General features: G+C 41.4%; 1 protein-coding gene across 2 annotated transcripts in view; it reads right to left on the reverse strand.

Annotated features, from left to right (window-relative positions):
• Nucleotides 1-26,910, reverse strand: part of wdfy3 (WD repeat and FYVE domain containing 3) — a 381,322-nt gene that overhangs the window by 145,093 nt on the left and 209,319 nt on the right. For both annotated transcript variants that reach the window (XM_048527789.2, XM_048527782.2), the window contains 6 exons: nucleotides 26,347-26,499; nucleotides 24,070-24,143; nucleotides 23,817-23,978; nucleotides 18,475-18,566; nucleotides 13,394-13,514; nucleotides 12,332-12,549 (listed from right to left, as the gene is read on the reverse strand). In XM_048527789.2, coding sequence (XP_048383746.1) covers nucleotides 12,332-12,549; nucleotides 13,394-13,514; nucleotides 18,475-18,566; nucleotides 23,817-23,978; nucleotides 24,070-24,143; nucleotides 26,347-26,499 — 820 coding nt within the window. The remainder of the gene's footprint in view (nucleotides 1-12,331; nucleotides 12,550-13,393; nucleotides 13,515-18,474; nucleotides 18,567-23,816; nucleotides 23,979-24,069; nucleotides 24,144-26,346; nucleotides 26,500-26,910) is intronic.

The raw sequence follows: 26,910 nt of genomic DNA on the forward strand, positions 1-26,910 counted from the left end.
TACCAAAGCAGTTCAGTTCTGTACAGTTGCATATAAAGTAAATAAACAAAACTTTGGACTTTGACTCTATCCAGAAAACCAAAGAACTCTCTCACACACAGTGCTCATACTTACATATATTTAAAGGCACTAATGAGGTCTGATAATTGAACAGGCCCCCATTTACCTTCAACAGGAAATCCTCAGACGGTGGTCCTCCCTCACAACACCATGGCACCAGCTGCCCCAAGTGTTGGTGTGTCCCTCAGCACATAGTCCTGGACCCTGAAATGTGTCAGTCTGCAATATTCAGTCGGGGTCAATTCCTGGTTCTGGAAGACCAACAAGTTTTGGGCAGACCAAAGAGTGTCTTTCACCAAGTTGATGGTCCTCCAATCGTAGTCGATGTTTGTCTCAATTTATGTCCCAGGGAACATACTGTACAGCATTGAGTCCCATGTCACCAAGACACTTGGGACGAACATCAACACAAACCACTGCATCTTCCTCCAGACATCCTTTGCAAAAGCATTTTCCAGGAGGTGGTGTGTGACAGTCTCAATGACCCCCTGCTGCAGCTACTTCGACAGCAGCATGGGAAGACTGGACGTACATAAAAGGATCTCGTGGTAGTGCCCTTCTCATCACCAGCCAAGCAATTTCTTGGTGCTTGGTTAGAAAGTTCTGGTGATGAGGCATTCTGCCAAATGACTAACAGTCTGCTCAGGGAACTATGCGGCAGAATCCACCCTCTCCCTTTCCCTCAGGGTCTTGAGGATGCTGCATGCTGACCACTTCCTGACAGACTTGTGGCCAAAGGTGTTTTTCTTTGCAATTTCTTGATGAAAGGCGGATGATATGGAATGGTCCAACTACTTGGAGCGCCCTGTGGCAGCGAGGCCAATCTCATCCTTTGCAACACCAGGGACAGGTAGAATCACAGCACTTGTGTTTATGTACCAAGGGTTCACACACACAGCTTTATACGGTCATGCACAAAGGTGGCTATCAGGATGAGGGCAACGCTGGGCACGTTCTTCCTCCCCTTATCCAGAGTTTTGCATGTGGTGTCCCTGCAGATCCAGTCTACCTCAGGCTTCCAGACGAAATGAAAGATGGCTGAGGTGACTAAAACAGCAGTTTTGGGGAATGGGCCAGACCTGTGCCACATACAAAAATAGAGAGAGTGCCTCACATCTGATGAGCAGATTTTTAGCTGCAGTGGAGTGGGAGAGGCGCTCCCAGAAGACCAATGTCTGCTTCAGTTTGGTGAGGCACTCCACCCAAGATTTTGTGCAAACCCTGGCCCCTCCAAACTACATTCTCAGCACCTTCAGGTAATCTGTCCTGCAGATGAAGGAAATAAAAGGAACAATCAGCCTAGTTCCCAAAGAACATGGCCTTACTCTTGCCTGGATTTACCTTTACTCCCGAGGCCGTTTTGGACTGTTTGGAGTCGCTCACAAGTTTGCACACTGACAGCAGATCTGAGCAGAAAGCAGTGACATCATCCATAGACAGGGAGGCTTTTACCTGCTGGCCGCTGCTACCTGGAACTGTCACTCCTATCAGGCTCACATCCTTCCTGATGGATTCAGCAAAGGGCTCCATACAACACACAAACAAGGCAGGAGAGAGTGGGCAGCCCTGACTGATTCCGGATTTGATCAGGAAGCTTTCTGATTCCCACCCATTGAGTGAGACTGTGCTAATGATGTTAGTGAGCAGCAGCTGGATCCAATTGCAGATTCCCTGATCAATCGTGACTATGTCCCACATGTATGTGTGTGATATCCTGTCAAAGGCCTTCTCCTGGTCCAGGAGAATGAGGCAAGCATCCACTCCCCTGTGCTGCCCATAGGCAACTTTATCCCTGAAGAGTGCGAGACTCTCAGAGATTGTCCTGCCTGGTACAGCACAGATTTGGTCGGGGCAGATCACTGATCCCATAGCAGGCATGGCTGGTGAAGTAGTCTGCATTCAGCAATGATAATGGCTGCCAATTTCTAATTTCCTCTCTCTCCCCGTTCTGCTTGTACATAACAGACAATAGGTGCTGGAGTAGGCCATTCGGCTCTTTGAGGCAGCACCACCATTCATTATGATCATGGCTGATCATCCACAATTAGTATCCTGTTCCTGCCTTATCCCCATAACCCTTGATTCCACTATCTTTAAGAGCTCTATCCATCTCTTTCTTGAAAATATCCAGAGACTTGGCCTCCACTGCCTTCTGGGGCAGAGCATTCCATATATCCACCACTCTCTGGGTGAAGAGGTTTTTCGTCAACTCTGTTCTAAATGGCCTGTCCTTTATTTTAAAACTGTGTCTGATTCTGGACTCACCCATCAGCGGAAACATGCTTCCTGCCTCCAGAGTGTCCAATCCCTTAATAATCTTATATGTCTCAATCAGATTCCCTCTCATCCTTCTAAACTCAAGTGTATACAAGCCCAGTCACTGCAATCTTTTCAATAAGGGTGATGATACCTTTGCTCATGGATTCCGAAATGGTACCTGTTAGAAGCACACAGCCATACACCTCCAGCAGATCAATCAAGTCCCACAGAGCCAAATACAACTCAGGCAGCAAGCCGTCACTTCCTGCAGTTTTATTCACATGCAAGGACTCGAGGGCCTTGGTCAGCTCATCCAGAGATAATGACTGGTCCACATACTAAGACCTCTGTGATAGACAACAAGAATGACTGGGAGGCCGCTCTGTTTGATGACTGTGTCATACAGTCTGGTATAAAAGGAGCTGCTGATCCTCAGGATGTCAGACAGAGATGATGTTATCGAGCCATATTCTTCTATCAGGCTGCTGAGCATAGAGCTCTCCTTGTGCAGCTTCTAGAAGAAGAAACGCGAGTACATCTCATCTTCACAGTACCGACCCTGGAGGGGAAGACTATTTTGGAGGCCTCTGAGGCAAAGAACGAGGCTTGCTGGCTTTTCACTTCTTAAGAGATTCTCGTTGACACTGAACCCCTGCAGAAAATGCGGGGCACAAACATGAGATCTATACATGAGCAGATACACCTGGTCACGGCCAGACGAGTCTACGGACGCTGTGCTCTGTCTACAGGAGTGCTGAAGACATTGTGTAACTTGGCAACTTTAACTGTTTCTACCAAGTATCTGGACACGGAGTCTGGTTTGCTGCCAGTCACTCCAGATCATCCATTCGCATCGATGATGCAGCTGAAGGTCTCCAGCCAGAATGAGTGGCTTGGATGTCACCAGTGGTATCTGCTGCAAGATGGACAGCTGCTCGCTCTTTACCACCAGGGCTTGGATATTAATTAATCTCAGGGAATGTTTCTGTATGCAACGTCTGCTGACGAGGCAGCCACTTAGGACCTCTTTAACCTCAGATGGTGAAGTTGCTTCCTTGAAGAATATCCAGGCCGGAGGAACAGTTAGAATTTCTCCCTGTCAAAATAAATAACCCATGGATCCGTAACCGCGACCATCTCCTGTAGCTGCTGAGGTGTGTTGTGTCTCACTCCTGCAGAAATAGGAGTTCTACTTTGACAGTGGCCACGTAAGCTAACGCAGAAACACATCACATGGTAGACTTAATGCTATGCGTGTTAACACTAGAAAATTTAACACCCATTTTTAATAGTTTATAGAATTACCCAATGTCCATTCACCCACAGTGCTGTCACTCGGAGGCTTCCAGCATCCCGTGATGTTGACAAATTGTGGGACACACTTTGCGCTGAGGTAGCCACTCTGTTACTCCCTGGGAGAAGCCCTTGCTTCGGTGATGTGTGGGTAGGAATGAAGCCAGCAGGGCCCAGATCTGAGTTCGACAAAGGGGCTGTCAGTGTTGTTGCTCCCAGTTACCCAAAGCTATGGGGCAGTGGGTACCCCATGGTTCCTGATGGCCGGAAGTTGGGCTTCACTGCACCCTTCAGGAGGCTCGGCGTTTCTGGGTTGGGTATGCTCCTCTTTCTTCCCCTTCGTACTCTGTTTGTTGACGACCATCCGTCTGCTTGTCTTCATCGTCAGAGAAGCTGCTGGTGTAGCCTTTGTGCGGCTGCCTCTTCGTGTTTTTCTGTGGGCCTGATGAGTTTTTCTCTTCTGGTGTTTCTCACTGGTATCCACTCACCTGCCTCCTTCATTTCCTCCTTTTCCACTGACTGTTCAGGAGGAAGTTGGATCGGTTCTTGCGCCTTGCCGCTGGCTATCTTTTCCTCCTCACCAGCCTGTCCTTCCTTCTGGTCGACGCTCATTTCAGTTTTTTCTGCTGGGAGATGCAATCCAACTACTCCACAGCTCACGTTACCACTTCCAGCCATCTGAGCTGACGTAGTGCTCCGCTCCCAACCCTCCCGCCCACCGTTTTGGACAGGCCTTGTATAGGCAGCCTGCTTCCCCACAGAGGTTGCAGATCTTTGACTCCTTACAGTCCTTAATCAAGTTGCTCTCCATTTGCAGTTCCTGCAGAGGTTCACTTTGTAGTCCACTGCCATGTGTCTTGCCCTCCCACAGATTCATCATATTCAAGACTGCGCTGCGTATGTTAGGTAGCCTTGGCTCCTTCCGATCGCAAAACTAGAGGATGAGTGTAGGATGCTCCCAACGGTGTCCAGCTTCAGGGTCACTCTGATTTGCCACTTGCTGGTCCAGATTCTGAAGGGATCCACCACATTGGTGTTACCTCCTTCAAACTGCATATACTTTCCCAGCAAGGACAGGGCATCTGCTGCTGGGACGTGGATGGTTGCACAAATGGGTTATCACAACCCGGCTCCTGCTTGCCAGGAGGATGAAGAATGGAGTTGCAGACAGGACTGAAGTGGGGGGTGACCCTCACCTTAAATACCTTCAGGAAATGCTTATATTGCTTTATGCTCCTGAAGGTCATATTGAACAGAAGATGTCTGCTGCTTGGAACCCACAGCAGTCCGGTAAAATCCTCTTCACGATAAAGGTCCGATCGCCCAGTGTGACTTCTTCCACTGTCTTTACAGTCATCCTGACTGTGTTCTGGACTCCCTAGCCTGGGGCGTGGGTGCTTGATAAGGCCTTAGATCTAGGTTGGTTTTTCCCAGAGTTAGTCTGAGGCTGAAGCCGGCATAAAGATCCACCAACAGCAGATCAGTTAAACCAACAGTTCTCCGACATCTAATCAATATCTTGATCAAGCAAAGACTCACAACTTGACACTTGAGATCCACTACAAACTCAATGATCCCCAAAGCTACCTGGGCTATAAATCCTGCTTCCTGTAAAGACTCCATCCCATTGTCTCAGTTCCTCTGTCTCCATCATATATTTCCAGATGATGTCAACTTTGACACAGGAGCCTCGGACTTCTTACTCAACCTAGGATTCCCTAGCACCATTGCTGACAGGGCCGTGGAAGAAAAATTTTATATTGCAAGGGTAGATGGGAATTTAGGCCAAGACAGAAAAGGCAACTATGGGAGAAACTGATGACTTAGAGAAAGAATTTTAATTAGTTTAGCATGTGAGATTTTAATGAGCTTAGCAAAAGTCGGGAGGTAGTTGGTCAGACTCTTATCACTCTGTGTATGTTATCTTAGCTGGAGTTAGAGAAGGATCTTTTGATGTATTGTCACCATACCAAGGTCTTAGGCTGAAGTAGAGATGTTCCTTGTATCCCCGTGGAGCCTAGTTACTTATAAAGCGGCATTTCAATCAAACTGTAAGTCACTTCCTATGCTAGCTGCATGTCAAAGGTCATTCGAAGTGATTATTAAGGAATCTGTAAGATAGCATTCCTGATATCTGGAGCAGTGTCTGTTTTCTTTAAACTTACAATGAATGAATCAACAAACACAAGACGTCACGGAAACACCCTGCTCTAAAGTTAATGGTATAAAGGAGATTGTTGTACGCTGTACAGGAAGAGTCGGTGCCGGTTGAGGCTGACACACTCTCTTCCTTGGTGCTAAGTAAGAAAATAAACTGCTTTGAACAGGAGTTGGAATCTAGCCTCATTATTAGTTAAACAAAATTAAACATTTCTACAAGGGCCCTCCGCCGTGTCTGACCTATCTCCCACACTTCCACCCCCAATCCTTCTCTTCCCTCTTGCAACAGCAGTGAGGTTCCCCTTATCCTCACCTACCCTCCCACCAGCATCGACATCAAGAAGATCAGACGCCATTTCCACCACCTTCAACAAGATGCCGCCACCACCACATATTCCCCCCCCCCCCCCCCGCCCCTCTCCTGCCTTGTCCACTTTCTGCAGTGACTGTTCCCTTTGGGACACCCTGGTCCACACTTACTTCATTCTAAACACCCCCACTGCACCTTCCCTTGTAACCGAAGGTGCAACACTTGCCCATTTACCTTCTCCCTCCCCAGAGTCCCAGGGGCCAAATATACTTTCCAGGTGAAGCAACACTTCACCTACACTTCCCAGAATTTAGAGTGCTGCATTCGCTGCTCACAACGTGATCTCCTCTATATTGGGGAAACGAGGTGTAGACTGGGTGACCACTGAAAATCTACATTCTGCTCACAAAAAAAGACCCTAAGCTACCTGTTGCCTGCCACTTTAATACACCACCCTGTGCTCTGGCCAACATCTGTCTCTGGCTTGCTGCAGCATTCCAGTGAAGCTCAATGCAAGCTGGAAGAACAACACTTCATTTTCTGCTTGGGGACCCTGCAGCCCTCCAGACTCAAGATAGAGTTCAATAATCTTAGGGTCTAAACACTCCCACATCCTAGCTCCCTGCCTCACACAACAGGCCTTGTTATCACATAGCTTGCTATTACATACCACCTGCTGTTAGTCACTAACAGTTTCTATTAACAGCAATTCACCCTCTCAGAAGATCATTATCAACTCCTTTGTCTGTCCAACTGTTCTTCTCTCTCTTTAGGCTCTATCCTATCGTTTATTTCTTACCCCAAACCCCCTCCCTATTTTCTGCATATGAACTGAACTTTTCCCAGCTACCATCAGTTCTGAGGAAGGGTCACTGGATCTAAAATGTTAACTGATCTTTTCTTCACACACGTTGCCAGATCTGTTGAGCTTTTCCAGCAACTTCTGGTTTTGTACTTGAACTCAGGACATGGTTGGGAACATGGGACTGGATATCATAGCAATTAGAGACATGGTTCAGGGATGGACAGGACTGGCTGTGTAATGTTCCAAGGTGCACATCCTATAGGAAGGATAGAAAGAGAGAGGGGCAATAGAGGAAGGGAAGTGGCGTTTTTGATTAGACATAACATTACGGCCATACTTTGGGAGGATATTCCAATGAATACATCCAATTGTGTGGAACTGAGTGATAAGAAAGGGATGATCACCTTACTGGGATTGTACGGCAGACACCCCAATAATCAGCAGGACACAGAAACAAATTTGTAAGAATATCTCAGTTATCTGTAAGAATAATAGAATGGTAAAGGTAGGGGATTTTAACTTTACAAACGTAAACTGGGACTGCCATAGTGTTAAGGGCTTGGATGGGGAGGGATTTGTTAGGTGTATACAAGAAACTTTCTGATTCACTATGTGGATGTTTCTACTAAAAAAAGGTGCAAAACCTGAGCTGTCAATGGGGGAGCAGTTGGGCGCCATCAACCAGAACTCTATTAGCATTAAAATAGTGATGGAAAAGTATAGACGGAATCTAAAAATTAAAGTTTTAAATTCTAAGACAATACGAAGGTGGGTCGAGTTGTGGACAGTGCAGAGGGCTGTTCTAGGTTACAAAGGGTCATTGACAGGATGGAGAGCTGAGTTGAGAAGTGGCAGATGGAGTTTAATCCTGAAAAGTATGAGGTGATTCATTTGGGAGGACAAATTTGAACGCAGAATACAAGGTTAACGGAAAGATTCTTGGCAGTGTGGAGAAGCGGAGGGATCTCAGGGTTCATGCTCACAGTTCCCTAAAAGCTGCCACCCGAGTAGATAGAGTTGTTAAGAAGGTGTATGGCATGTTAGCTTTCATTAATAGAGAGATGGAGTTGAAGAGCTGTGAAGTTATGCTCCAACTATACAAAAGTCTGGTTTGGCCACAGAGTATTGTGTCCAGTTCTGGTCGCCTCATTACAGGAAAGACGTGGATGCGTTGGAAAAGGTGCACAGGAGATTTATCAGGATGTTGCCTGGAATGGAGGGAAGGTTGAGAGCATGAGGGCTTTTCCCTTGAGAACGACGAAGGATGACAGGTGACTTGACAGAGGTGAAAATGATCAGAGGTAGAAATAGAATGGACAGCCAGAGACATTTTCCTAGGGTGGAGCTAGCTATTACAAAGGAGCATAGTTTTAAAGTGAGTGGAGGTAGATACAGAGGAGATGTCAGAGGTAGGTTCTTTATTCAGAGAGTAGTCGGGGCATGGAATGCATTGCCAGAGAGAGTAGTGGAGTCGGCCTCATTGGGGTATTTTAACAGCTATTAGAAAGGCACATGGGTAATGGCATAAAGTAGGGGTGAAAGTTAGATAGACCTTAGGTTTAGGGTAAAAGTTCAGCACGACATCAAGGGCCGAAGGGCCTGTTCTGTGCTGTACTGTTCTATGTTCTAAATTGGACGAAGGCCAATTTTGATGGTATTAGGCAAGAACGTTCAAAAATTGCATGGGGGCAAATGTTTGGAGGTAAAGGGACGGCTGGAAAATGGGAAGCTTGCAAAAAATGAGATAACCAGAGTCTAGAGACAGTATGCTCCTGTTTGGGTGAAAGGCAAGGCTGCTAGGTATATGGAATGCTGGATGACTAGAGAAATTCAGGGCCTGATCACAACAAAGGAGGGAGCATACGTCAGGTAAAGACAGCAGAGATTGAGTGAATCATAAAAGAGTATAAAGGCATAGGAGTATACTTAAGAGGGAAATCAGAAGGGCAAAAAGGAGACAGGAGATAGCTTTGGTAAATAGGATGAACGAGAAGGGAATCAGGCCCCTTAACGATCAGCAAGGGTGCCTACGTGTGGAACCGCAGGAGATGGGGGAGATACTAAGCAAGTATTTTACATCAGTGTTTACTGCGGAGAAGATACAGAACGCAGGGAAACAAATAGCGACCATCTTGAAAAATGTCCATACAGAGGCGGTAGGCATCTTGAAATGCATAAAAGGTGGATAAATCCCTAGGACTAGATCAGGCGCACCGTCGAAGTCTGTAGGAAGCTAGGGAAATGATCGCTGCACCCCTTGATGAGGTATTTGTATCACTGATAGCCACAGGTGAGGAGCCAGAAGACCGGAGGTTGTCTAATGTGGCGCCACTATTTAAGAAAGGTGGAAAGGAAAAGCCAGGGAACTATGGACCAGTGAGCCTATCATCGGAGGCGGCTAAGTTATTGCAGGGAATCGGAGGGACAGGATTTGTGTGTTTTTGGAAAGGTAAGGACTAATTAGAGATGGTCAACATGGCTTTGTGCATGGGAAAGAGTCTCACTAACTTGGCTGAGTTTTTTGAAGTAACAAAGAGGACTGATGAGGGCAGAATGGTGAACGTGATCTATATGGACTTCGGTAAGGCGTTTGACAAGGTTTCCTCATGGTAGACTGGTTAGCAAGGTTAGATTGCAGGGAATACTGGGAGGACAAGCTATTTGGATACAGAACTGGCTCGAAGATAGAAGACAGGGGGTGTTTGCTTTTCAGACTGAAGGCCTGTGACCACTGGTATGCCACAAGGATCAGTGCTGGGTCCAATGCCTTTTATCATTTATATAAATGATTTACACATGACTATAGAAGGGCTCCAACATTGAGTTAATGATCTTCACTGTACACTGTACAGCCAGAGTACAACAGGGCCTTGGTTAGATGAACTAATGAGCTGAGGAGTGGCAGATGGCGTTTAATTTAGATAAATGTGAGGTGCTGCATTTTGGAAAGGCAAATCAGGGCAGGACTAATACACATAATGGTAAGGTCCTGGGCAGAATTGCTGAACAAAGAGATCTTCAAGTGCAGGTTCATAATTCCTTGCAAGTGGAGTCACAGGTAGACAGGATGTGAAGGAGGCATTTGGTATGCCTGCCTTTATTGGTCAATGCACTGAGTATAGAAGTTGGGTCACATTATGGTTGTACAGGTCATTGGTTTAGCCACTTTGAGAATAGTGTCTGCAATTCTAGTCTCCCTAAAAAGTATTTACAAGCACGTTGCCACGATTGGAGGGTTTGACCTGTACAGAGGGACCGAATAGGTCGGGACAATTTTCCCTAGAGCGTTGCAGGCTGAGAAGTAACCTTATGATGGTTTATAAAATTATGAGGGACATGGATAGGTTAAATAGACAAACTCTTTGCCCCAGGATGGTGCAGTCTGAAACCAGAGGGCATAGGTTTAAGGTGAGAGGGGAAAGATTTAAAAGGGACCTAAGGGGCAACTTTTTCACACAGAGTATGCTGCGTGTATGGAATAAACTGCCAGAGCAAGTGGTGAAGGCTGGTACAATTACAACATTTACAAGACATCTGGATGTGTATATGAATTGGAAGGGTTTAGAGGGATATGGGCCAAATGCTGGCAAATGATAGATTTATTTAAGATACCTGGTTGGCAAGGATGAGTTGGACTGAAGGGTCTGTCTCCATGCTGTACATCTCTATGACTTCATCTTAGCCAAAAGGCCACGAGGTCCACTCCCAGAATGCAAACAAATTGATGTCTCAGCAACCTCAGCCTGAATGTTGTGAGACTGCAGTGCAATATGTTGATTAAACATTTTCCATGATAGGGCTCTTAACCTTAGGTATTAACACCTCAAGAGTTATGAGTAGCATCTCCATCTCACTGTTGTACATGCAGGAATAGGATTAAATAATCCTAAAGGTGACCACATATACATTTTACCAAGGAGCTCAAAAATTGCACTAATAACAGCCTGAACAATCAGCTGTCATGGAATCCCACGTTCAGTACTTTGAAGCTATTGGAAACTGATTTCCTGTCACATTCACATAGTTTATTTCAATTGCTTTAGATTCATCTGTTAATAGACCAAAATAATATTGCGACAATTTAGCCAAATAAGTCAGCGTTGAACCAGACCAATTTTTTCTCTCATCAGATAGGGCTTCTAAACCACTCTCAACAGCAAGCAATATCCTTGTAGAATTGCTACTGATGTATAAGAACATTTTTTAATATAGTGCCTTTCCCATCCTCACGACAGCCCTAAATGCTAAATAGTCAATGGATTATTTTTGAAGTGTCATCACCATTGCAGCATAGGTAAGTGCTCTTAGCAAGGTCCATAATTTTCAAGGATGAGTTAGAATAGAAAAAATACTTCTCTTTGAAAGACACAAATAGCAAAGGGATAAATTTTAACATGGTTCTGATGTTGCAGGATAACTCCAAGTCAGCACACCAATAAAAAACCTCTACGCTGTTCCACAAGTACGATGGGATCCAATATATCTACCTAAATAGGCAGAGGATCCCTTTTATTTAAAACACCATGTAAAAAGGTGTCGCTACAACATGTATTCAGTTTAAAATTGAAATGTCCAGCTGGAATACACATTGAAGTCTTGATGGCTTCAGAAACTATAAACTTTTCAAAATAAAATTTATTTTCCTGTGTGTTTCCTGAGCAAATAAACATTACCAAAAAGGTAAAAGTGAAATAATGTTATTTTGTTGACAGTTCCCTCTTCTTTATGACAGTGTTTGAAAATGTAACATATTTTCTTGTTTTCTATTTTATATTCAGTAAGCAGCTCTACAACTTATTTTCACTGCAAAGAAGATAAAGCTCATGCATTTTGCAGCCACCACCTCAATCAAAACCAAGCTGAGCTTTGGAAAATACTTGTAAAGCATCCCAACCAGTCAGAACATATTGCTTTACATACCCCTAAATTTAAAACCATATAGAATACCATTTTTTAGTGACAAAACAGGGTTCTATATACACAGATAATGTGTTAGTAAAGCAGAAAACTATTTTTTCCTTTCTGAATATGGAGTCACCGGCATTTATCTTTAAACTTTAAAAATTGGTGTGGGACTGTAAGTATATACAATTGAGACCGCACAAGGATGACAGTTTTCTTTCTAGAAAAAGTGTCCTCAAAGAACCATGTAGGTGTTAATTATATTTTTAACAGCTTCAGAATATTAATTCCAGAACTTGTATTTTGAATGACAAAATTCAAATTCTTAAGTAACCATTCTGTGATTTCAACTTTCACAATCTGAAGTAATCTGATCTTTGTTTAGTCATCCAGTAACAGAAGAATTACACCAGGGGTACTTCACTTTTGATTTTTTAGGAGGAGCTACACAAAATATAATGTATCCTACATAATGCAGAAAGTGAAAAGACAAATTCCAGATGTACCAACTATATTGTGCAATAGAAATATTTCACACATACCTAATACAGTGCCAATTTTATTTGTGAGAACAGAGTCAGTCTGGTCGAGCCAGCCTCCTCCAGAAAGCCCTTCCTTAAACTTGGCAAGGATCGACTGGTTGCTCAACAGTACAACAAGAATTCTCATTGCTGCAGTGACAGTAGTGGGATGCAGGTGCTCTTCCATGAACATCAGAAGCCAGTCAAAACCCCAAATCTTCACCAATTCTTCACATGCTCTGTGGTTTCGTTTTGTAGGTGTGTTTTGAAAAGAAAGAATTAGTCAAGTAAACTAATATTTCAAGCTAGAAGGTGGGTAGATTTTTTTTTAAATGAAAGCTACATGTAGAGCATTTAGGCTTACATTTCAAATAACACAAACTACTTAACCATAAACATTGCACCCTTGTGAAGACTGAGTGGGCAGCTGCATACAAAATAAAACAGTTTCTCTGTACTAAGCCGCTAATTGGTATTTACATGTACGGTGGAGGTGGAAGTTTAGCTTTGCTACACATAACAGCCTAAACTAAATCCTGAAGAAGGGTGCTACCCGAAACATCGACTTCTTTTCGCAGGATGCTGCCTGGCTTGCTGTGTTCTTCCAGCTTCCTGTTTGCGTATCTTGGATTCCAGCATGTACAGTTTTTCTTTTTCCTAGCCTAAGTAAGTAACCAGATACCTGGGAAAGCTGAGAAAGTTGGCAATGATTCAATCCTAAACTTAGGTTTGATGGAACAGAAATACATCACACCTCAAATACAGCACACATTAATTTTACTTACTCATGTTAAGAACAATTAAGCTGAAAAACGACATTAAAAATATTGCTTGAATGTTCTAAAAAGACAAGTAGAAATTTTGAAGAATGATTTACAGTAAAACTGATTTTTAATTTGAAATTCTCCCACTGCTACTTAATTCACCCACAGAGATCACACTAATATTAATGTGTGATTTTTACTTGATATGCAGTACAAGGTGATAAAATTAGACAGTGGGCAGTGTGTATTGCACAGAGTCTCAGATATTATATATAGATATCCAACAATTACAGCAAACTGCGGTTCAAGCAATACTTACTGTGGATTAACACTGTGCTTCTCTTTTGAAGTATACAATAACTTTAGCAGGATATCCAGAAGTCTGTTTCTCAATAGAATGGTATTAGCTGAAACAAGGCCACCCAAGTCATCATCGACACCTGACAAACATGAAAGATACAAACCTTCAAAACTCATCTCTAGAGTAATCTTCAAATAAACAATATTTTTACATACTGCTCAAGGCTTGGAATGATTCAACTATTAGTTAACTACTATTAGTTAGCTACAAAAAGAAAGAGATGGGGTATAAAGGAAGGCATCAGTAAAATGTTGAGAAAGATACAGGTGCCACAGACTGTGATCAGCATTCAGTTTCAATGGAATTAAGAAATAGCAAGGTTAAAAAAAAATCACAGTTTGGAGTCATCTATAGACCAATGAAGAGTTATATCATTGTCAAACCAAGTACAAATGAGAAGATGGAGGCATGTTAGAAGGGCACTACAAAACTTTCCTGGAAACAGGCTATTTTAGAACTGTATGTGACAAGTTTGCATTATAAGTGATCTTGTCGTTAAGCATTCTCTAGGGGGTAGAATTTTAAATTCAGTTTGACTGAGAGCAATTTGTGTCTCAAACCTGTGTCCTCAACTTAAATAAGGGCAAGAACAGAGGTCTGAAAGAAGAACTGAATAAAGACCATTGGGAAATAATCAAGGGGAGGACTACGTACAAGTTGTGGGAGACATTTAAGTGGATATTTCACAACATACCGCAAAAACATATTCATGTCAAAAAGAACCTACCAAGAAGGATGAATACACATGGTTCACAAAAAGTGATTACAAGTGATACTAGTGGCTTATACTAGCCAGGGGATTGGAATATTGTGTGTTTTTGGAAAGCAGCAATGGATGATTATAAAGTAAATAAAGAAAGAAAAAAATTATCAAAGTTAGTTAAGAAATAGAAAAGCAGACTGCGAGAGAATTAATAACAATGTACATGGAAATGACAGATACCTTAAACCAACATTTTACATCAGTCTACACAGTGGAGGACACTATACACATTCCAAAGATAACAGATAGCAGTGTTAATGCTAGGGAGAATCAAAAAGTAGATTATATAAATACAGAAAGAGTTTAAACAAGTGTAGTGCAGAGAGATCTAGGTGTTTTTGTGCATGCGATGCAAAGGTAGCTTACAGATGGGACATGTAATTTAGCAGGAACATCAAACTTGTTGGTGAGTCAAATTGTGAATAAGGAAGTCATGTTATAATGATAGAGTGTTGGTGACGGTGTACCTTAAGTACTGTATAGAGCTTTGGCCCCTGGCTTTAAGAAACAATGTGCTAGTGTTGCAGCCAGTTCAAAAGTGATTCATTAGATTGATTTCTGAAATGAAAGGGCTGACTTTATAAAAAACAGCTAACACGACAGTGATTTATTCATTAGAAATTGGAAGAATGAAGGATGATTTTTACAGAAACGTGCAAGGTTGAGGGGGGGGTGACAGGGCAGTCGTTGGGAAAATGGTTTCACTAGTGAGGGAATCTCAACGGATTTTTGAAATATTGTGGAGTTGAGGGCCATGATGAGCCAGCATGAAAGAAGTGTTGAGGCCTGGGATAGAGCTGTTGATTGACCGGAGAGGACTGACGGATCAAAAAGGCTTATTCCTGCTCCAATTTCTTATGCTTCTTGTATACCACGTGGGTATTCAGTAAGCTGACAAGCACCCATGCACACAGAATAGAAAATATAGATTTTTGGCGAGTTTTGAGAAGATTTGTAGCTCAGGTTGAGGTTCTGGATGTGAGTTTGCTCGCTGAGCTGGAAGGTTAGTTTTCAGACGTTTCGTCACCATTCTAGGTAACATCATCAGTGAGCCTCCGACGAAGCGCTGGTGTTACGTCCCGCTTTCTATTTATCTGGTTAGGTTTCCTTGGTTAGTGATGTCATTTCCTGCATTGGTGACGTCATTTCCTGTTCTTTTTCTCAGAGGTTGGTAGATTGACTCCATTGTTGATGGCGTTCCGGTTGGAATGCCATGCTTCTAGGAATTCTCGTGCGTCTCTCTGTTTGGCTTGTCCTAGGATGGATATGTTGTCCCAATCAAAGTGGTGTCCTTTCTCATCTGTCTGTAAGGATACGAGTGATAGTGGATCACGTCATTTTGTGGCTAGCTGATGATAGCATTCCAACCGAACTCCATCAACAAACACATTGGCTCCAAATCAATCTACCATCCTTTGAGAAAAATAACAGGAAATGACATCACCAACGCAGGAAATGACATCACCAACCCAAGGAAACCTAAACAGATAAATAGAAAGCAGGACATAACACCAGCACTTCGTCGGAGGCTCACTGATGATGTTGCCTAGAATGGTGACGAAACGTCTGAAAACTAACCTTCCAGCTCAGCGAGCAAACTCACATCCAGAATATAGATTTTTAAATAATAGAGCTATATTGCAGAGCACATTCTATTGACAAATGCATTCTCATTTATAAAAACACATTTTAACTCTTCTTGAATGGTTTTGACAAATTGGACAGTTCCAAAGGGTTTGTGCACAGTTTACGCACAACCTTCCCTGCAATCAATTGTCCCAAAAGGCAGCCTAATCATTACTTACAAAGGATGCTTGATGCATTCCACCCCCCACAGAAGTCAGCCTAATCCTCTGTCCCAGGGCACCTTGCAGAGGTATTGCAGATCTCCAGAGGGTTTCCTGGCCATCCAAATTAAATGCACTGAGAAAAGACATGGTCTTACCTGGTCTAATCTCTACAATGCAGGTACCAGACACCAAGAACTCCAATATCCAATTTCATCATCAGCAATCATTTAAATGACTTTTAGGAGGCATGCTTACAGAAACACAGAAGATAGGAGGCGGCCTTTTGACTTTTGAGCCTGTTCTGCCGTTCTTCACGTCTAGGCCAACTGTCCAACTCAATAGCCTAATTCTGCTTACTTCCCATAACCTTTGATCCCTTTTGCCTCAACTGCTTTATCTATCCGTCTCCTGAATACATTCAATGTTTTGGCACCAATACTTCCTGTGGTAATGAATTCCACAGGATCACCACTCTCTGGGTGTGGAAATGTCTCATCTCCATCCTAAATGATTTACCCTGAATCCTCATACTGGTAACCCCTAGTTCTGGACACAGACATCGGAATCATCCTCCCTGAATCTACCCTGTCCAGTCCTGTTAGAATTTTATAAGTCTCTATGAGATCTCCCCTCTCATCTGAATGCTCGCAAAAATGAACTTAACCTAGTCAATCTCTCCTCACGTATCAATCCCGCCACCCCCAGAATCAGCCTGGTAACCCTTTGCTGCACTCCCTCATTCCTCAGAAATGGAGACCAAAACTGCATACAATATTCTAGGTGTGGTCTCACCAACACCCTGCACAACTACAACAATGCACCCCTGATCCTGTACTCAAAACCTCTCACAATGAAGGCCATCATACCAACTGCCTTCTTTATCACCTGCATGTTTACCTTCAGCAACTGGCACACAAGGATGCCTAGGTCCTGCTGCACACTCCCCTCTCCCAACTTACAGAGAGTCATTCAGGTAATAACCTGCCTTCTTGTTTTTGCTTCCAAAGTGAATAACTTCACATTTTTCCAAATTATACAATGTATTTGCCATTGTACTGCCCACTCACCCAACCTGGCAAGATTATGCTGAAGGATCTCTGCATCCTCATCATAGTTCACCCTCCCACCCAACTTGGTATTATCTGCAAACTTGAAGATGTTACATTTTGTTCCCTCAACCAAATCACTAATATACGATCAATGCATCACCACCAATCCCTCTTCCAAGAAAATGAGAAGTGTCGGCCCACATTTCACTTGTCTAACCTTACTATCTAATTAGGTCTTCCTTCTTTATGATCCTTAACTTCCAAATTGGACTCCAAGTTTAAGAAATTCATGGATTTGTCAATTTCCACAGGTATGCTGATTACATTTAGTTTATTTACTCTCCAGCTATGAAAAAGCTATTGCTACTCTCTCCAAAATTCTCAACCAATATCAGAACCCAGTTGAACCAAAACTTTCTCCAAGTTCATGAAGGTACCAAAAAAATGAGCATACTTCACTTCCGTCAACCTTTGAGCTCTTGGATTTTATCAATTTCCTTGTTGTCACCTCAGATTAGATCAAGTCATGTAGAAAGTTGATATAATGGTTGACTTTATATATCCTTCACCATTACTATAATGACAAGGCACTGCTGTATGAGGATGGTCGCCTTAGTTAATCTGTTTAGAAGCATATTACAGTATTCCCCCTCCAACCAATTAGCACAACTCATTGTTTCTTAAATTCACCCAGGGTTTTTGTCGCCCCTGTTCAATCTGAGATTTTATTTCAACTGTTAATTAATTTTTGTTTGGGGAACTTCTTTATAATTGATCTTAAATTATTTCCAACTAATTAGAACTTTCTTCTCCATGTTCCACTCTCACAGTTTGAAGTAAAGATCCAGATTTACATTTGCCAGATTATCTATCACTTTACAAACCATACAAGATCATTTCATCAACAGTTTCAATCTAGGCTGAAAAGTCTAAGCCTCTAAAGCATTTCTGTATTTCTCGGACTCCTGACGCCAGGAATCAGGCATGGTTCTTTTCTGGACTTTCCCCTTGTGGCTCAGAGATCAAATATAGACACGGTATTAATTAGTGGTCTGACCAGCATTCTACAGACTATGATTGTCGAATTATATTCAATTATTTGGCTATATAGTGCAGAATTCTCCAATAGCAGACAGACAAAAAAAAAGTGTTTTTCTTCAGATTATCTCACACTTATGTTGATTCAGTGCTATTTTTACAATGCACTAAAGTTGCATCTATAGCGCAAGGGCACAGCAAGCCACATAAACCCAAATTAAGTTTAAGTTTAAGAAACACGCAGGCAGCCCTGATCTGCCTTTCAAACCTCCAGGGTTAGAGCAGGAGGAAACAGAGACAGAGAAAAAAATCAAATTAAAATGGCCAGGTTAATCAAATATTAGAATAAGTCATACAGTCAACGTACAAAGAAATTTTAAACTGGAGTATGTGGCTCACCTTCGTCCCTTTCCTCATTTTTGGCTTCCATGACAATAAACTTCTCACAGACTGCAAAAGTAGGCAATGTAGAAGACAAAAACTGACCGAACCTTGACACAAAAAGAAGTGGAAATTAACAAATATTTATCTGCTGTTTAGAATATCAAAGGCACTTTTAACTATCTACTGTAACGTGCTTGTTTTCACCATAACTTTATAGTTGGATAACTGACTTCATCTTGCTTCCCTGGTTTTCTTCAGGTCACCCTTAACCATCAACTGTTGCCAGGATAAGGTCAGAAAAGGGGATGATCACTGATAATCGCACAATGTTTAGTACCATTTGCAATTCCTTAGTCCTTAAGGAGATGATAATTCATGACTCTTGGCAAAAGTATATCCCAGTAAGGAGGCAGATTATGAAAAGGGATAAACCTACCGTGGCTAACCAAGGAAGTTAAGCAGAGTAGTAAGATGAAAGAAAAAGCTATAAGAAGTGTCCAAAGTCAGTGATAACATTAAGGACTGAGGTAAATTCAGAATCCAAAGGAGCAGTAAGAATATAATGAAGACAGAGAAAATAAACTACGAGGACAAACTAGCGAGAATTATACAAACTGCCAATATAAGTTTCTTTGAAAAGGAAGACGGGGTAAAGGTGAACATAGGCCCCTTAGAAAATGCACCTAGGAAGATGATTGTGGGGAACAAGGAAACGGCAGAGGCAATAAACAGATATTTTGCAACAGTCTTTACAGTAGAAGATACTTTGAACATCCTCCTAACAATGAAGAATACGGGGAAGGAATTAAGTATCATCACGATCATTAAAGTAGTAGTATTAGACAAACTAAAGGCAGATAAGACCCCTGGCCAGACAATTTGCATCCTAGAATCCTGAAAGTAGCAGAAGAGATTGTGGACACATTGGTTGTAATTTTCCAAAATACCTTGAATTCTGGAGAATTACCAAAGGATTGGAAATCGCTAATGTGACAACCCTATTTAAAAAGGAAGACAAAAACGGCAAATTATAGATTGATTAGCCTACCATCTAGTATCAGTGGAGAATTGGCATTTATTAAGGAAGCAACAGCAGAACATTTGGAAATCATAATCTAATGAAGCCAAGTCAACATGGCTTCCTCAAAGGGAAATGTGTCTTACTAAGTTATTAGTGTTTTTCAAGAAAGTCTGACCAGATTAGATACAGGGGAACCAGTAGATGTATTGTATATGGCAATCTAGAAATCATTCAACAGCCTAAGTTATAACAGCGCACAGTGTCAGTAACAGTATAATTGGCTTGGAGAGAGAATTAGCTCACGGGCAAGAAATAGCAAGTGGGGATGAGAAGTGCTTTTTTAGGTTGGCAATCCACGACCACTGGGGTTCCAAAAGGGATCAGTGCCAGCTTCATAACTGTTTACAATAGCTATTAGTGACTGGGAGGAGGGAAGTGAATGTAGTGTAGCCAAATTTATAGACAACACAAAAATAGGTGGAATAGTAAGTTTTGAGAGGGATACAAACTGTTTACAGAGAGATGTTATTGAGTTATGTAAGTTGGCAAACGGGGTATAACATGGGAAAACATTAAGTTGATCATTTTGGAAGTTAGAACAAAACAACAGAATATTATTTAAATGGTTAAAAAAACACAAAGCTGCAACATGAAAGCAATTTGGGAGAACTTGTGCATGAAACACAGAAAGCTAACACACAGGTGTGCCAGGTAATCAGGAACGTGAATGACTGTCGGCCCTTATATCAAGGGGTTAGAGTATAAACAGAGGGAAATCTGACTGCAACCGTATAAGGTGCGGGTAAGACCACATCTGAAGTACCATGAGCAATTTTGGTCTCCTTTTTAGGGAAAGATATTGTTTCACTGGTGGCAACTCAGAGAAAGTTCATTCGGCGTTTCAGTGTGCAGGGATTGTATAATGAGTAAAGGCTAAACAGTTTGGAACTCTACACATGGGACTTTATAAGAATGAGAAGTGATTTCACTGAAATGTATGGGAATCTTAAGGGGGCTCAAAAGGGTAGGTGAAGGAATGATGCCCATCATGGGGGATTCTAGGATCAGAGGGTACAGTCTTAGAATTAAAAGGATCCCACTTTAAGACCGGAGATGAGGAACAATTCTTCTGAGGGTTGAGAATCTTTGGAATTCTTTGCCACAGAGCTGTGGGTCAGAGTCCTTGTGTATATTTAAGGATGAGATCAATAAATTCTTGATTAGTAGAGGGATCAAAAGGTCAAGGGAAAAGGGCGGAAAATGGATGTGAGAAAATTCAGATGACCTTTGATCTTGCAGAATGGCACAGCAAGCTCAACGGGCCAAATGACCAACTTCTGTTTCCAGTTATTATGATCTTAAGTCCATGTAATATTCAGCAAGGACTGGACAACATTTAGGTTTAGCCCAATAAGTGACAAGGAGCATTTGCCAGCCAATGACAACCTCTAAGAAGAGTATCTAATCATCTCTCCTGACATTCAATGACATTGCTCTCACTGAATCCTCCATTATCCAGTTCCTGGGTCTTACCATTAACCTAAAAAATGAACTGGGCAAGCTACTCAAATATTGTGGCTACAAAAGCAGGTCAGAAACTACGAAATCTGCAGCAAATAACTCATCTCCTACCTTCCTAATGCCTGTCCATCATTTGCAAGGCACAAGTCAGGAATGTGACGGAATACTCTCACTTGTCTGGAAGAGCTCAGTTCCAATGACACTTGACACATTAGATGCTACACAAGAAAAGGCAGCCCAGCTCAGCTCGCACACCATCACTTTAAACATTAATTCCTCCACCACTACAACACAGTGGCAGCAGAGGGTACCATCTACAATTGTGCACCAAGTTTTTTTGCATCTTCTAAAACTGCAACCACAACAGCTTAAGCAAGGATAGCACATGATCAGCATCACCCAAACATTTTGCTCCATGCTACGTATTATAGTCTCTTGGGAGGATCTCATCGTTCATTCACTGCCACTGGGTCAATATTCTAAACTCTGTTCCTAACAGCCCTGTAGGTGTACTTGCACAAGAAGTCCAGCTAAATAAGTTGCTCACAACCATGTCCTCATATGCATTTAGGGATGGCAAAAAAAAAAGCTGATGTCACTAGAAATGACCAAGCACAAATACAAAAATCACTAGAATTCTAACAATCAGGGTCTTTGTACACATTCATACAATTTTGCACTAAGAAAATCAATCAAATTTTCTTTATGTGCAATATTTACAGTCCAAGGCCCAAATACTTGCTGTTATGTGGCTGTAGAGCTAACATTTTGTCAGGTTCCATGGTAAATCATTCTGAATGAATGAAAAAGTAGTCAAATAAATTCTTTATGAAATAACATTTCTACAATTGGTAAAAATAATTTCACCATAAATTTTACAAATTCTAAATTTTATACTTGAAACTTTTTAATAACAGTATGTGTGAATTTTGCAGAATAAACAGGTAAGAGAAAAGAATTGCAGACAAAATGAAATGTGAATAGTAATTACATTCTTCATGAAATACAAGGTTCCTTTACCTTGTAGTATTATACAAGGACTGTACAGCATAGTCTATGCTGGATTTTGCTCATATTCACTGGAGCACGGAACTCCAGGAATAGACACTTATCAGAAATACCACAGGTATGGATAAGTTGTGGATTTAAATGTAACTATGAGAAAAATATTAAAATTAAAGAGCTTCTAGATATTACAGAAAGCTGAAAAACTGTTCTTGTAACATTCCCTTAAATAAGTAATTTTTCTGAATGTGAAATCACAAATCTGCCTGAAAATTTTACACTGTGCTACGTATTTTGTTGAATGCGTTCAAGAAAATTCACTCTCATCCAATGATATCTAAGATATCTCCATAGATAACAGCACAAAATTAAAGGGAATGAAGGAAGTGTTACAGAAGATGATATATTGAAAGGTGCATATGTATCATCATTTTTGGAAGGTGGATTTTAAAACCGAGTTGGGTTTGGTAATTTCTGAGAAAATTATTTCAAGAGGTCAAGAATATATCCTGGAACAGTTATCTAACTATTGCTGAGAAAGCAATAGGACTGTAATGAGGGATTTGGGAGAACTCCTGCAGTGTTCATGGATAAGATATTTATACTGGTAAATTTATGACTGGCAGAGTAAACAGAACACAGCCATTAGTTTTGTTCTGACTTCAGGGCAGTAGCATAACCTTTTCAGTGCAGTTGAAACAAAAATTTAGCTCAGTTCAGTGGAATCAATCACCTCACTAGAATTTTCTAGTCTGTGGCATTTCAAAGCCAGGAGAGCTTGTACAGAGGTTTTAGAACTGAGAAAAGTTAGGCCTCAGAATTGTCTCAGTTTTCCGCCTACAGAGTTGGAAAGGAATTATGAAATTATCTTCACAGTCCTCAGACAAGTACCTGGGAGGCATCACTTAAGCAGAAAACTAGATTTGAGCAAGAGCAATAATTTCTCCAGATTTCAAGTCTTTTTAAAAGCACAGCGTGGGTAGGAGTCTGGAACGTGCTGTCAGGGGAGATGGTGAAAGCAGATATGATAGGGGTGTTTGAGGGGCTTTTAGATTAGCACATGAATGTGCAAGGAATGAAGAGATATGGATCAGGGCAGGCAGAAGAAATGTTCAGCACAACATTGTGGACCAAAGGGCCCATTCCCGTGCTGTATTGTCCTATGATCGGGTCTGTAACTGAGTGTTAGGAAAACAGGTTGAAACATAACTAGCAAGGCCAAGTTACGACACTTTAAAATTGTCCTCTATATCTATAATCACTTGGTTTTTTGTCTTCTTTTGTGTCATAAACTTCTATTCTGTTATTAAAGGACATCAGCCTATTGTTAATATATTACAGCAATTAATCATTATATTTTAAACAAATGAGGATAAAAACGAACATGGCATCTCTGAAGAGGGGTCCCAACCCAAAGTGTCAACTTTCCTATTCCTCTGATGCTACTTGGCCTGTTCTGTTCCTCCAGCTCCACACTGTGTTGTCTGACTCCAGCATCTGCAGTTCTTGCTTTCTCTGACATTTATCAAGCTTGGTCTCATTCTGGGATCTGACTTTTCCATTAACACCATTAATTGGAATCATTACAAAATCATTCCACTTATGTAACCTTCCCTTCGACTGAAATACAATGCACCTCACCATTGCACTTATTGTGCAACTTGCAAAAAGCTTTCCACAAATAAACTCTAATTTTCAGATCACATTGCAATTTTTTAAAAAAGCTGTAAAGCAGACACAATACTCAAACGGATTACCACAATTTTATTCCTTGGTTACTTTAGTATTATTTGCTGTTCTTGAACACTACCTGAGCAGATCATTGCTGTCTGGAAAGCCTTGCAACAAAAGGCTGAGCACGTTACTGATAGCTGCGATGGTCATCTGGGACAAGGATGTATCCCTCAGAGTAAGTAGAAGCTTTGGAATCAATTGGAATTCCCTCATTAACTTGGCATTTCTAGAAGCCTCACTGTAAAAGACAATCAAAGCAATCTTTTATTCCTAATCACTGTCAATAGTAACATTAAATATTTTAAAAGTATTTTGAAATAACTTAATACCTTGATTCAGTGAGAAGTTCAATAAAATGCTCAAATAATGACAAATGAAGCTCATATGGTGCATTAAGCCAGACCTGGAAAAATAAATTCATGTTAAAAAGCACTTCTGCAAAACTTAAGAACACTTCTCAACTACTTCAAGTAGCTTAAAACATGTATTATAGGTTAAAAATACTGAGCTAGGAGCTGAAAGTGCTGCAGGTCAGCCACTGCGTAATTACTCACAAATGCTCCCTTAAATATGAAAAAAATGTAGTAATCTGCATTAACCAAAGTATCACTTCCATTATTTGTTGAAGGTATGGGAATTCTAGAGGTCCATTTTATCAATTTTATTTGTATACAGATATACTGATGGATTTTTCAATGAATATTTACTATTGGGATTCAATGTTATGATCCTTATCTACTGGTGTTACAAGGCAAGTGCTTTGAAAAAAAAAGTAGATATATTAAGGGAAGCCTTGCCATTCACCAGGGTCTGTGATAATTACACCTTGTGGTAGACACAAGGAGAACCCTTCCCAAATCCCACTGAAATTGGGAAAACGGCCTTCCTTGTTGGTCAGACATAGAACCATAGAGATGATACAGCACAGGAGAGGGGCATTCCGCCCAACGTGTCCATGCTGATCCAGAGATGTCAAATGCCTGTTTTAAATCCCACTTTCTTGCACATGGCCCAGAGGCCTGCAGCTTATAGTACTCAAGGCACAGATCGAGGTACTACTGTAAAGGAGGGTACGGGCCCTGCCTCCGCAACCAACTCAGGCAACAAATGCCAAACACCCATCATCCTCTGTGTAAAATCATTTTTCCTCATATCCTCTCTAATCTTTTTGCTACTTAGTTCAAAAACCAGGAGTCATAGATTCAAGCTTTCTCCAATGGGAAACAGGTTCCTCCTGTCTACCCTCTCTACCTCTAATAGCTCTGTATACCTCAATCATATCACCCCTCACCTTTTCTGTTCCAAGGAAAACAACCCCAATCTCTTCAATCTCTCTTTGTAGTTGGAATTCTCTAGTCCTGGCAAAATGTAGTACATCTTCTCGGCAGTCCCTCCAGAACAATTATATCCTTCCTCTGATATAGTGATCAGATCCACACACAATACTCCTATTGAGGCCTCACCAGTACTTTATACAGACTTATCATTATACTCCTAATTTTGTATTTTACACCTCTGCCAATGAAGGAGGCCATCCCATCTGCCTTCTTTATAACCGGTCTATACCGCTAAGTTTAGGGACCTACACACTTGTACACCAAGTTCTCTCACTTTATCTATCACTCTTAGTATATTCCTGCTTATTGTGTATTCCCTTTTACTATTTGACCTCGCTAAATGCACTACTTCACAATTATCAAAGTTGAGCTCCATCTGCCACTCTCCTGCCTTCTCCACCAACCCATCTATATCAGTTTGTAACTTAGCTATCCTGTACATGGCTAATTTTTGTGTCATCTGCAAATCTCCCAAGTGTGCCCCTATGTTCAACTCCAAATTGCTAATGTATAAAACAAACTGCAAGGGTCCCAATATCTAGCCGTATGCAACACCACCTGACACAGCTGTCCATTCAAGGACATCTGGTGACCATTACCCTTTGTTTCCTGTTACTAAGCCAACTTTAGATCCAATTTTATACATTACCCTATATCCCATGGGCTTTTACTTTTTTGACCAGTCTACCATGTGGAACACTGTCAAATGCCTTATTAATATTGATGTAGAACACATCCACTGCACAACCCTCATCAATCCTGCTTCTCACTTCCTCAAAGAATTCAATCAAATTTTGAAGGTGTGATTTTCCCTTAACAAAGCCACGTTAACTATCCCTGACTAGTCCACGCCTTTCTGTGTACAGTTTAACCAATCCCTCAAGATTGAGTCCAACAATCTGTCCACCACTGAAGAAAGACTAACTAGCCTATAAATGTTTGGCATTTCCTTTGTACCTTGAAACAACAGAACCACATTTGTATTCCTCCAGTCTTCCGGCACCTCACCTGTGTCTAGTGAAGATTGGAAAATATCTTCAGAGCACCTGCTTTTTCCTCCTTGACCTTCCTCAACATCCTAGGGCACAATCCATCCAGCCCTGGCGACTTACCTACATTCAAAGATTCCAACTCCTCTAACGTTTCCTCTCTATAGGGTTATTTTGATCAATATTTCACATTGCTCCTCTTGATTAATACGTGCACAAGAAGTCAGTGTTGTCTACTATTTTCTAAGTTACCATTATACCATTTTTACTTATGCCTTACATCAAAGTCACAAAGCAAATCCTGAAATCCATTAGAATTAGGAATGATACTGGTCTCATGGCCACTGTCAACAGTTCCCACTAATGAAAATGTAAGATGAAGAATATGACTGTTCAACAAAGTCCTCTTCTTCTTCAGCAGCATTGCCAAGAGCTAAGATGAAGAAAAACAAATATTATTCATAAGTTGTATTTGGAAAGAGACATTGAGAAACTTGGAACAACAGTGAAAAGAACACGAGAGAAATTAGAGTTAAAAAAAATTTCAAATTTTTTTTGGCACATGAGCTCTTTTATTTGAGTATTCAACTACATCTCCAATGTCTCTACTACTTCATCGTCAGTACCCTAATCTGGCAGATTGTTCCACCCACTTACTATATTTACTAATATAGTAATAAACAAGTTCCTCATACTAACCACTTATTTTTCCGTAAATTTATGTCCTCCAATCATACTCTCCCAATCTACGCAGAAGGCAACCTACAGCACAAACCCTTTTTATACCATTCCATTTTATTCAAATTTTCATGAAGGCCAATCCTAAACTGGTCCTTTCCAGAGT

The sequence above is a fragment of the Stegostoma tigrinum genome, chromosome 1 (genome assembly GCF_030684315.1).
Source record: "Stegostoma tigrinum isolate sSteTig4 chromosome 1, sSteTig4.hap1, whole genome shotgun sequence".
In the NCBI taxonomy this organism is placed as follows: domain Eukaryota; kingdom Metazoa; phylum Chordata; class Chondrichthyes; order Orectolobiformes; family Stegostomatidae; genus Stegostoma; species Stegostoma tigrinum.